This window comes from Sinohyriopsis cumingii, chromosome 18, assembly GCF_028554795.1.
Source record: "Sinohyriopsis cumingii isolate HCF-2022 chromosome 18, ASM2855479v2, whole genome shotgun sequence".
Lineage (NCBI taxonomy): Eukaryota > Metazoa > Mollusca > Bivalvia > Unionida > Unionidae > Sinohyriopsis > Sinohyriopsis cumingii.
In genome coordinates this window covers 37,427,792-37,441,187 of record NC_142978.1, presented here as the reverse complement: position 1 = coordinate 37,441,187, position 13,396 = coordinate 37,427,792, and the positions used below count along the sequence as shown (strand labels likewise).

The following is a 13,396-nucleotide window of genomic DNA, read 5'->3' as shown; positions in this document are numbered from 1 at the left end:
ACTAATAGCTGCCTCACTTGGCGTTCAGCATGAAGAGGTCAGTGTTAGGACTGGTCTGCCTGGTGTCAGGATAATGTGACTGGGTGGGACTTGATGCAACATGTTTGCAGCATGATGCCCCTGTGCTAGATATCACTATAAACTGCCACGCTGCAGACATCGTAGTGGTATGACTGAAAAGTTGTTAAAGCTGTATTATAAATCCAAATCACACACACATTGTACAGAACAGACCATCAAAGTGGATGGAGCTAGTGTCCAGGTATTTTTCACTATTTTTTAAATTCACTAATTTGCATCCCTTTTTTCACTAATTACAAGCCTGGAGGGTTGGCATGTACTTAATAAACAACATTTTTTGTTTAAGAACAAGATAAAACCAAAACAGGAGAATATAATTTTTTTTTTAAATCTGAGATCTCTTTCCCTAATCAGCCTTGCATTCTTCTGATGAAGCTTCATCTTGCAAACAAACTCAAGCATGTTTAGGGTGTCTTAATTCCATATAAATAAACAAATTTCAACGTGTATCTGTGATAGAAATCCATAAAGTGTCTAGACAGCTTGTTATTTGTCTGATTTATAAGGGCCAATTCTGCATTGTTCAAAACAATTTGCTTTAGGTGATGGGTATTTCCTTATTCAAAAATAATTTCTTCCTAGACAGCATGAAATATATATTTTTCACTTTACTTGGGAATACTTGCTGTCAGAATGAGAAAAGTTGATGTCCTTGTGTATCATTAAAAGCTACATGAATGGCATCATATGATAATTTTGTTTATGTTATTATACAAGTATTGTCACCTTTTTGGTTATTTATTGGCATTCAAAGAAAAAATAAAAACAAATGGAGGATATGGGATGGCTGAAACGGGAGGAGGAGGTCATGTATTCTACTAGTATGTGCACAGATTTAATTTTGTTTTTTTAAATTGAATTTCTTTGGCAGTGTAGTTTTTTCAGATGTTTTAGAATGACTGATTTGAATTCAGAACAGTTGTAGTTATTAATGGAGACTTTATATCCTTTAATTTCTAACTTATAATTGCTTTATATATACTTGAGAAAAATTCTATATTTTTCTGTATTACACCACACACACATACACACATCCTGTAATAAAAAAATTCACACACACGATCTGTAATTTTTTATATTTCAGCACACACACAACATCCTGTATTTTTCCTGTATTGTTTTTGCAATTTTTTCCCCAATATTCATTTATTTTTACCTGAATATTGGTTTGACAGCATGAACCTGGCATATATTTTAAAAATAACTATCATACCTGAGTAACAAGTATGCTTAAATGAAACAGCCTTTAGAAAATGTATTGTCTACTTTAGACTCTCTCTTCTTTTCAAATGACTCTCTATTTTTATCCACAGGAGGCATTAGAGGAACTTGAAGAACTAAAGCAAATTATTCCTAAAGAATCTCTTGTTTACTTCCTAATAGGAAAGGTATGATAAAATAATTCATAACTTTAACATACACGATGTCCAACAAATCCTGTACCTATTTCCAATAGTACTGTCTGATGTCATTAATAGTTATGTCATTTTCTCAAAATAGGTCTGCCAGAATAATTATTATTTTATTGGGGATCTTATTTTAAACAAATTCTCATTCAAATGAAATTTATTAAACCAGTCAAATAATGTATATCAGAAATTATTCAGAGAGTTTCATTAATTTCATTTCAAATGAGCTTAAGCAAAAGATCTGATTTATTACATGACAAAAAATATTCATTTTATTTTACATTAATTTCATTTGAAATGAACTTAAATGATTCACATTGCAATGAAGTGATTTTGAAATGCATTCAAATCCCTTGGTCATTATGTCCTTCCTTGGCATGAATTGTGATGTAATGAGATGTTATTATGTGTGTATGTGTTACATATATAACAATAATGATATGGGTATATTGACAAAAATAACATGGGTATAATGAAATAAAGCTAAAAGGTACTCTTGAAGTTTACTGTTTCATATCCAGCTGCCTTCTCTGGTTTGTTAAACTAAAAAATTTAAACAAGGTTCTGACTTCTTTTCCTTGTAGTCCACAATTTTGAAACCTTAATACTCTGTGATAGATAAGGGGCAGTTTGGCAGGTTATGTTTGATAGGTTCACATTGTTACAAATAATTAACTGTTTTCTTGTACAAATATAATTTTTTCTGGTTGATTTTCAAACTTCCAAATGAGGTAAAGCACTTTTTTTGGGAGAGCCATAGTTCATAAATATATTAATAAGCTATTATTGCATAGAGTTTTGTAATCTGTAAATACCCACCATAAGATCATGTTATGGTTTTGTTATGTAAGTACCCACCATAAGATCATGTTATGGTTTTGTTATGTAAATAACCACAATAAGATCTTGTTATGGTTTTGTTACGTAAATAACCACCATAAGATCTTGTTATGGTTTTGTTATGTAATACCCACCATAAGATCTTGTTATGGTTTTGTTATGTAAATATCCTCCATAAGATCATGTTATGGTTTTGTTATGTAAATACCCACCATAAGATCATGTTATGGTTTTGTTATATAAATACCCACCATAAAGATCTTGTTATGGTTTGTTTCGTCCTTCAGCTCCCCATAACAACTAGATTCCTCCACGATCTACCATTACCAAACTTTGTAAGTAGCTTGCAATTTGGAGTAAGGAAGTAACCTTTCAATTTTGGGCCCAAAACGTTAGTAAAGTCATAAGGACTACAAGAAGGAATGCTGTTTCCGCACAATAACTTGTATGCCAATACCTTGACCAAACTTAGTAAATGGCTTGAATTTGAGCTCTATTGACATTCGGGTCAAAAAGGATGTTGGTCAAAATTGCAATGACTCTGAAAACAAAAGTTGAAAAAATCATTTCCACACAATATCTGAAATTCTTTATTGCTGACTTTGACCAGAATTTATTGTAGGTTTGCATCTGAGACAAGGAATATGCCTAAACATTTTGGGTCAAAGGTCAAGATCACATTGAATGAAAGGAGAAAACAATTTTAAGCCAGACTACTTTAGTTCCATACCACATGCTTTGTCAAAATTGGGTCAATGACTTGCATTGGAGAAAAGGAAAGGCATTCATGAATGATTTGCAGATCAGAAGTGCAAAGATCAGGATCAAGAGCATTCCAAGAAGGACTTTTTTTTCCACAAAATAACCTATGCCACAAACCATGACGAAACTTTGTAGATATCTTGCATTTGAGACAAATTGATATTTGTAGTTGTTAGGTTAAAGGTCAGGGTCAACATAACTTGAGTTTTATGTCCTTTTACCTTGACTTAACTTGGGCTTGAATTTCAGACAAAGAAGACATCTATTTTTAAATCAGGGAATATCAGTTAGTATTCCTTGGCACTGTTGCTTAGCAGCATAGTACAGAAGTAAAATGGGCCTTTCAGTACCTGAGTATCCAGGAAATAAAAGAGGATTTTACATAAAATGAGTACTACTTGCCACATGGTTGGTGTTGGTGTACCCTTTACAATACTCTTGTTGAACTGATAGATCAAGAATACAGTTTAATGTTTGTCATCAATTAAAGGACACAGTTGATGGAATTTTTACAAACTTTGTGGAATTTTTTAATTGGCTTTAATGCATCAGTTCATTTAAAGGTCATTCACTTGAGCCCCTTGTATAACATTTGCGAATAAAAATATTAAAAACTTCAAGTATATTAACCATGCAAACTATGAGTTTCATTGAATTTATATGAAGTGAGTTATGTTTCAGATAATATAATATGTTTTGTTCAGTAGAAACCAACCCCCAATAAATACTTTTGTTGTATAGTATTAAAAATGAGAACTTAAATCACAGTTAGGTGTTTGATTCTCACTTACATATATGAACCTGTCAAAAAAAATTATATAAGGCAAATGTTTAAATTTAAGAAATGTCAGATTAAAAAGTTATAAATATTTTAAGTCACATTATAAAATTGTTGATGTAAAATATCACAATTCAGTCATTTTGAGCTTTGCGGACATAGACCAGAAGAGCTTACGGGATGACCTGTTGTACGTCATCCATCCATCCTGTAGCACAAGTTTGTCGTCATTGCTCCTCCTGAACTACTTGGAGGATTCCCATGACATTTTGTAAACACATTAATTCCATGTTTTGTTGGGCATAAATGAAAATGGTGCATCTTGGCTATCCAATATGGTCACCACAGTCACCATCTTGAAAATCTTATTGCTACTCCCGCATGGATGGTCATATCAACATCGGGTTTTCACTAACAGACTTCTTATGGTGTGTAGTTTGTTCTAAATGAAAATGATGCTGATATGACACCAAATATAGTTGTCATTGGCAATCATCTTCAAATTCATATTACTATTCCTCCTAAATGGAAAATCCTATCAATATGGGATATTCACCAGAAGAAGACTTAGGAAGTTCATTTGGTCCACCTTGAAAATGGTGCAGCTCTGATGGTAACCACCTTGAAAGTTTTGTTATTGCTGCTTCTCATGGCTGGTCATATTGACATGGGGTTTTCAGACTTACGATGATGTTTAGTGTGTACTAAACTAAAATTGTGCCAATCTGATATTCTGTATGGCTGCCATCATGATAATCTTGTTATCACTTCTTTTCTTCAATGGAAAGTCAAATCAGCATGGAATTTTCATGTTGGTCCGGAACATATTAGGAGCCATGGTAACTGAGTTGGTTCAGGCTCACACTTGTAATTGAAGGGTTGTAGGTTTGATATCCCACCCCATCAGTCTTGGGAAGGGCACTTAACTAACATTTGCTTGGCACAATTTAGTCATATAAAGTGCTGAACATGCTTGAAAGACCAACCTAGTCTGATAAATCAGATCTCAAATCTGCGTTATTACTGATGGATGATATGTTGGTATGATTGCACCTGTTCATTAAAATTTTGCTGTATGCAGATCTTTCCGGAACACAATGGCATACAGTTTAGTAACTTAACAGTATTTGGTAACAGCTATATCTAGCACAAAATCAAAATGACCACAGGGTTGTTTTATTCCACATGGATTTATTAACTGTCAAACATAGTATTTGACCAGGAAATATTCTGTACATATCACCAAAAGGACCCTTGAACTGATTACAGCTCAAGAGATGCAAGAAATACTGGTCGCTGTCTAAAATGTACTTCGATATGTACACCTGCAGATGTGTCTGCAAATGATTCCATGATTTTATGAGTAGGCACTATCATACCCACAGATGTTTCACTAGTATCAACACAGATTTATTGGACCAAGACCAACTAACCAACCGAACAATCAAATCCTAAATGAAAATATGCTGATCTGATGTCCATAATGGTTACCATGGTGACTACATTGGAAATTTTGTTATCACTACTTCTTCTGAAGGAATGGTTATTTCAACATTGGATTTTCACCAAAAGACTTCTAATGATATCTAGTTCATCCTAAATGAAAATGGTGCTAATCTTACATCTGGATATGGCCTCCATGGTGATCATCTTGAACATTTTTTTGTTTGTTGCTCAGGAATATCACAGATTCTTTTTTACGCTTAGCAGTTAAAAAGGAAAGATTGGTCTTATCTTGGATCCTGGAAATTCTTTCAGCCAGTAGAGCATAAGTCCCTTCAAACGACTCTCTGTATTAAGTTTCGATAACATAGTTGCCTGATTAAATTTCAATAACTGTATGCTAATAAATCATCAAAGTTTACAGTAGCTTATAGAGTTTTATCTCTGCTTACAACAGGTCCACAAAAAGTTGGGTAATACACATTTAGCCTTGATGAACTTTTCTTGGGCGATGGATCTGGATCCAAAGGGTGTTAACAATCAAATTGAAGAGGCCATAGACAAAAGATATGTGGCTGAAGAGGAGGACTCACTGAACCGACTAAGTGGTATGTTTAAATTGTGTGTTTTTGAATGGGTGTAGGTGAATTATATGGCAAAGGTGATTTACTCCATACAGGCAATGCCAAATGCAAACTTAACATCTGGCAGGTGACTGGCATTCCTTTTTACAGCACACAAGCACAGCACACTGTTTGAAAATGTTGCTTACATTCCAACAGATTTAGAGGTATGAAAATAATAGTAATTAAGCCAAATCTGATCCAATCATTCATCATAAAAAGCAGATGGGCCCCATGTGACAGAGTGGCCTAAAGCACACACCTTTACCAATCACTGCCATCTCATGCTGTCTATATTGGTTGAAGTCTTGGGCTCGGTTAATATGGGTATGTAAGAAAGCTTGCCAGTAGCTTCCTTATGGGCAGGGCTGGCGCCAGACCCAGCCAGACTATCTGGCGCCCTAGGCAAGGTTAGAGTCTGGCGCCTCCCCCCTCCCCCAAAAATATCAATTTCAAAATTTATAAACAATAAAAAAATTTACAAAATGCGCCCCCTGAAATCAGCGCCCTAGGCGGCTGCCTAGTTTGCCTGTATGGTAGCACCGGCCGTGCTTATGGGTCAGTGGTTCTTACTGAGATTTTCCCAGGTTCTTCCTCCACCAGTGACTGCTATGAATAGCCTATCATGTGGCGAAAAATGGAGTTAAATCCATAACAACAACAATTAAAAACAGAAAAAAAGAATCTTTGGAAAAACAAGCAGTTGTTTTAAGTATTTGTTTGAAACAGAATTTGGCAGCCCTACACAAAGTAAATGGATCTTAGTCCACAATACTAGGATACTTTGACTGCATAATACTGCTCTCCTTTATTATAATGCAATACTGGCTATAGTACAGTACCACAACAGACCACATAATTAAATTTAAAATTTTGTATTTGAATTGGTTTATCGAATGTTTGACAATCTGGATAGAAAGAAAACTTAAAGCTTAATATTACCTCTTTATTTCATTTTCTAAAATCTAATTATTGGACAGAATTAGACTATACCGCTTTACAGTGGTTCAGTACATATGTGGTTATCATCTCTGTTCAGTACGTAATGTGTTCGTTTGTTATGGACCTAACTACTACATTATAGTGAAGTAGAGTTGTACTTTTTGGCAACAGTCATGGACAATACAAATCCAAACATTTAAAGGACAAAATCACTGGCATTCAGTAAAATGAAGATCAATTTTATGACTCATTAAACAAATCATATCACATACAGACATTAAGGTTACATTTTTTAAAAATTTGGTAATTTAGAAGATATATATGTGGGTTTTTTTACCTGTGGCACATGACAGTTCCAAAAGATGCGAAGCCCTGTATCAAAATTGGATTATTCTATAACTTCAGGACCAACATTGTGGGTTACATTCGACAGACTATGTCAATACAGTTGGTGTGGAAATCATTAGTGCACAAAACAAAATACAATTTTAGCAACATTTCAAGATGCTGACATGAAAATTCAATGATGAACTGACCATCTTGAAAATCATCTCACTCATTGTGAATGAAGCCGGTATCTATAAAAGAAAGCTGGAGAAAACTGTCTTAACCTTGTTTAATAGATGGTTTCCTCATGATGATAACTTAAAAAGGTCCCTCTCCCCAAAAAATAGAAGTGTTGTATCAGCTGGAGTTTAATGTTTATGTGTATTTTTTTAATTTAAATATGCTATATAAGTCAGTCATTTGTTTTCAGATTTTACGCCGTATATCTTTTTTTAAAACAGGTACAGAGGATGCATTAGAAGAAGTAGCCGATGTTGAAGATGTCCAGTTACAAGCCATTGAGAGCGATGAGAGCTTGTGACACAACGCTCTTTTATAGACTGTGTACAGTAGGCACATAGTGATAATATTACTTGTCTCGGTGCATCTAGCAAATTGATGACAAAAACTAAGCAAACTATAATCGTGTTTGAGTGGGTGAGATTTTTACAGATAGTATTTTGGATGTGAAATTTACATTATGGCTGTCCAATAATAATTATCTTTTATATTTATTATGAAACTATATGTACTGATAAAAGAAAATTTGTCGGACAGTATAGTTATAAATTCAACCTCCAATATCGGTCACCTCACATTTACAACCAGCTCATTTATCCAGTCAGTGTCAGGTTTAACTACTATCTTTGATCTTATTTGTTTGACCTCCGTTTACTAGCAGACTCCACTAGTAGCAAAAATGTTTGATCCCATTTATGGCTATTTTAAAGAAAAGGTTGCCTGTTATTCGTTGCCTGTTTGTTTGTTTTTTTAATGTGGAAGAATCACAATTACCATATGTACTTGCTTATAAGTTGAGTCATACAGCAAACAAAGATCCTGATTTGCAATAGCATAATACCTCTACAGATCAGTGTCTGTGTTGTTCACTCTAATAATTACTCCTAACTAGCTGCACAGACCCAGATCAACCACCGCATTATGTAATGGCAGATCAGAGTCTATGCAGCTTGCAGTTGGACTTGACTTAAAGCGAGTATATACAGTAATAAATGTTACATATAAATCTGGGCGCCCCGAGTGGTCTAAAGTGCTCTCCATTACGGATCACTGCCATCTCACCTCTGTCTGCGCCGGTTCGAGTCTCAGATTCAGCCAATGTGGGTATGTGAGAAAGCTTGCCAGTAGCTTCTCGCGGGTCGGTGGTTCTTTCCAGTGTTTTCCCGGGTTCTTCCTCCACCATTATACTGGCTGACATGTATAGCCTATCGTGTGCTGAGAAATGGCGTTAAACCCCACAACAACAACAACATATAAATAATGATGGCTTTTAATTAAGGTAGTATGAAACAGTAGGTATGCTTCCTTCCTTTCATATATGATTGGTTTCAAACATCCCTTAAATTTTTTTTGGAGCATCAAACAATTTTATGTCAAGATAATGAAATTTGTTTGTGCAAAGAACACTAGGAGTGATTTGGTTGTTTTAATAATTTAATAATGACTTTTTCATGCTTTTATGTGAAAAGCAAACTTTATACAGTAAATATTCTTGATGTGCAGAAATGGCATTGTTGCAAAAGTAAATAAATATAGATTGAAAGTTGATAAGTTATGAGAGTGTACAGAATTATTATAAATTATTATTAATTGATTATCCACCATACCTGGCTCCTTGTATTGCTTTTCATAATGAAAGTACAATATATTGGAATATTTTACTCTGTACCATACTTCTCTCCATTACATGCATTATTAAGGGAGCTGCAGTATCGCAGTTGGTAGAAGGAGTGACTTATAATCCAAGGACCACAGTAGACCTGCCACTTATACCAGATTAATTGGGATCATTCCAAATTTTCGTTATAAATTCAGAAAATTTTAATTTTCCAATTTTTTTAAAACCCAAAGTCTCAAGTTTAAAACAATTTATTTTTTGGATTCATGATGGCTGTTCTTCTATCAATGAGAGATGCAAGAAATACACTACTGTTATACCATGAAAATCTCATAATTCCTCCATTTTTATCTTTTATGCTGATATTTAATGTGGTAATTGAATTAACACTAAATATCATCTTTTAAAATGAAAATGGAAAAATGATAGATTTTCATGGTATGAATGTAGCATAATTTTTCCACATAAGTAAATAGCATAGACAATGGAGATGTATTTCTTTTGTAAAGGTTTTGTAAATAGGTGGTTGCAAAACACTGATCTTCTTTTTCTCCAAATCCTGATTCTTTTCCTTTGGCATCCTGATTTTCATTCTGCTCAAGTTGATGGGTCTGGTCACAGGTTTGAAACCCACACCAGGCCAACCCAGTCAGCTGCTTCAGTATATTCTTGGGACAGGCTTCCCTTTTCATCTGCCTAATACAGCCATTATTGTGTTAAGAGTGTCATTAAATACCAACCAACCATCATCCATGCGTTATTTAGGTGGATCATAAGCCATTTTTTTGCTTGTTTGGTGTTTTTAAAAAATTTCTTTCTATGACTTAGCACATTCAGCTTATCAGCATTTTTGAAACTTTTGAACAGCTAAATGTGAAAAATTAATGGGCATCATATTACCTTTTTATACTGAATTCCTGTTTTGAACAGCAGTAATGATAAATAGAGTGAAAAGTGAAGACTGAGATTTTCCTGTGCATTATACAATAGAACAAGGTTCTCAAATTCAAACCACCTAGGGTCACATGAGGGCATTTTCAATGACCCAAGGGCCACACCACCTTTGTTATCTCTCATGACACCTTGTGACATCACTCATTTGTGGGCTTGGTGGCCCATGTGTTTGAGACCCCTGCAATAGAATATCTTGCTCTATGCTGTTTGCATTATGGAGGTGGAGGAGAAGAAAAGAATGGTATTTAGTCAATAGCAGACATATGTCTTTAAGAAGGAGAATAAGCGGGACAGTCAGCTTGACTTTGTTGCCTGTTTGTTCATCATCCTGAACCAAAAGAATGAGTTGGCTATTTTTTATTTTGTCTGTTCCTTCAAACTCGGCTACATGGGGCCCTGAGTGGCCGAGTGGTCTAAAGCACTGTCCGTTAATGGATCACTGCCATCTCACCTCTGTCTGCATTGGTTCGAGTCTCGGATTTGGCTGATGTGGGTATGTGAGAAATCTTGCCAGTAGTTTCTCGTGGGTCGGTGGTTCTTTCTGGGGTTTTCCCATGTTCTTCCTCCACCATTAATACTGGCCGCCATGTATAGCCTATCGTGTGCTGAAAAATGGCGTTAAACTCTACAACAACAATCAAACTCAGCTACAGTACTGCATTTGTGTGATTGAGGAAAATTTTGAACTAGAGGAACAAATTCATCTTTATTATAAAGATACAGTTTTCTTTTAGATGTCAGTTTGTTACTGACAATATAGTATTTAATCTCTGGATGTTTTTGACCATTGTATCATATAAATATAATTCCTTTTATAAAAAGAACCAGATTTGAGTTATATCCTTTATTTGCCTTTATGTATCCCATTATGAGGAGAATAGACCAAGTCAAAGATTTGAGATATATCCTTTATTTGCCTTTGTGTATCCCATTATGAGGAGAATAGACCCAAGTCAAAGATTTGAGATATATCCTGTATTTGCCTTTGTGTATCCCATTATGAGGAGAATAGACCAAGTCAAAGATTTGAGATATATCCTGTATTTGCCTTTGCATATCCCATTATGAGGAGAATAGACCAAGTCAAAGATTTGAGATATATCCTGTATTTGCCTTTGTGTATCCCATTATGAGGAGAATAGACCAAGTCAAAGATTTGAGATATATATCCTTTATTTGCCTTTGTGTATCCCATTATGAGGAGAAGGAGTTATATGTTTATTTGATGATGAATTTGACTTTATATTCACTCCTTTAGTATTTTTTAGCATTATATATACAATCATTAAATTGCACATTTTTTGTTTTCAAGACATGTATCGCTTTATAACATAAAGAAGTCATTCCCCGAATATTATAAGCTTTATTTTATTAAACTTAAATTACTAGGTTGAGTTTTAGTATTGGATTAAGGATAAGATCCAAGTGAACCAAATGATTTTATCTATCTGAAACAGAATTATAAACTGTACGATAAAGTGTTGGGATACTGCTTGCTTAAAATGATAAGTAAAACTTATCATAAAGAGCCTGATCTTCAGATGCGTAACTGACTGCTAAATCGAGATCTGTGATTTACAAAGCTATAGTATTTTATCACTTGTAGGTGTTTGTCATTAGGGATAAGAAGATGTGGGCAGTCAGTTAGCCTTGTCATTGTGCTCATTATTTTGGGAAAAATTGAGTGGTAACTATGTATTTAGAAAAAAAATCGGTAGGTTTGTGCTTGGCAGAAGCACCTGTCTGAGTGAAGCATATATAATTGGTTGAATAACAAGTACCTCTTCCATAATAATTTGTATAGCTTTTGTTTGTTTTATTACATTAGAACTGTCATTTATAAACACTCTATCTTAAGACATGTTTATGAGCATTCTGTGTATTTAAATGTGGATTGTATGTTTTAAACATAATTTCTTTCACGAAACTTTATAAATGGTCGCTGCTGAAAAGAGGTAGAACATGTGGCAAATCTGCTTTAATGAATGAGTGCCCCATTTAGAGTTTGAAGCAGAAGGGTGCCAATGTTGATATATCAAATCATTTTTCATGTGATAGAGTGCTTTGACTTTGTGAAAGAGTTTGGAGAATAATGTGTGGTGTAAATGGTTCTGATACATTAAGATATGTACAAATACAACAGAAATTTATGTACAGAATTATGTACACACAAAAAATAAAAGAATATAAGACAATATATGAAATGTGTTTATTGAATTCCTGTATATAGAGAAGATAATGTGGCCCAAGTTTGTGCTCCAAGATTCATTTTCATTTTCACCTTTTTCTTAACACTACTGTGGGCTGATACAGTGCGGTATGCGATGTTATGGATATCAAGTGCCTTTAAGTATTGGACCTAAATCAGTTGCATCGACCCCGTTATTTTGATCCTTTTACACTGTATTAAATGCTTAAACATTCTACACTATAAATCTACAGATAGTCAAATGACCTTTTCAGTCAGTCCCAGGTCACTTTGATTTTCATCACAGGAGCATTTGTTCAAAATTGTATGAATGAAGTGAGAAGGTTGGTTGCCGTAAAAACATCAAGAGCATTCATCTTTCACTATGTTCATATGCCTGCCAAAAGGTAGAACATTCTATAATGTTATTATGATGCTGACTATTATTATTTTGTTTCTGCACAATAACTCAGGTTCTCCACCATCTACAGCTACTAACCTATGTGGATAGCTTGCACACGGTGTAGCCAAGAACACTGCTGATTTTGAGTCAAAAGGTCGCTGAAAGAATACAAATATTTTCTGCCCAGTAAATTTAGTTCTCAGTGACATACCCCAGCCATAGTTCTACATGACATACCTCAGCCAAAGTATGTGGATGGCTTGCACTTCAGATAAGGAAGAGTATAGATTTCGGGGTCAACGGGTCAAAGGTCCAGAAAAGTAGTTTCTGCATGGTGACGTTAGTTCTACATCACATACCTGGCAGAAATCTTTGTGGGTGGCTTGCACTATGGCAAGGAAGAAGCCCATCAATTTAAGGGTCAAAGGCAAAGGTCAATGTAACTCAGACTAAAAGAAGAAAAATGGTTTCTGTGCAAAAAGTTCACTTATGTACAGAACTGTTGGACAAAAGAGCATGTATATAATGTGCCCTCCTTGGTAGACTTGTTTCAAAGCACAGCTCTGGGAAGAGTATGTTTCTATCAGATACAATGTCACCTCCATCAGGACATGTGAAATAGATGTAACCACGACGTTCTTTAATACAGGTGTGGTACCGAGCGTGACATACATTTATCTTGTTTCATGTCTCTACCATGAACAGAGCTTGAGAAATAAACTTAAAACACATTTTTATCAAATTCAGTGAAAAAAGAGATGGGCCACAGTGACCTATATTTGTAATGA

At 34.7% G+C, this 13,396-nt stretch overlaps 1 protein-coding gene across 1 annotated transcript in view; it reads left to right on the top strand.

Moving 5' to 3' along the window:
• The window catches only part of LOC149776418 (cell division cycle protein 27 homolog), an 83,561-nt gene extending 71,340 nt beyond the window's left edge, over positions 1–12,221 (top strand). The window contains exons 18-20 of the mRNA XM_089940830.1: positions 1,395–1,469; positions 5,771–5,921; positions 7,667–12,221. Of these exons, the coding sequence (XP_089796956.1) occupies positions 1,395–1,469; positions 5,771–5,921; positions 7,667–7,746 (306 nt within the window). The 3' untranslated portion in view covers positions 7,747–12,221. The remainder of the gene's footprint in view (positions 1–1,394; positions 1,470–5,770; positions 5,922–7,666) is intronic.
• Positions 12,222–13,396: the final 1,175 nt, after the last annotated feature.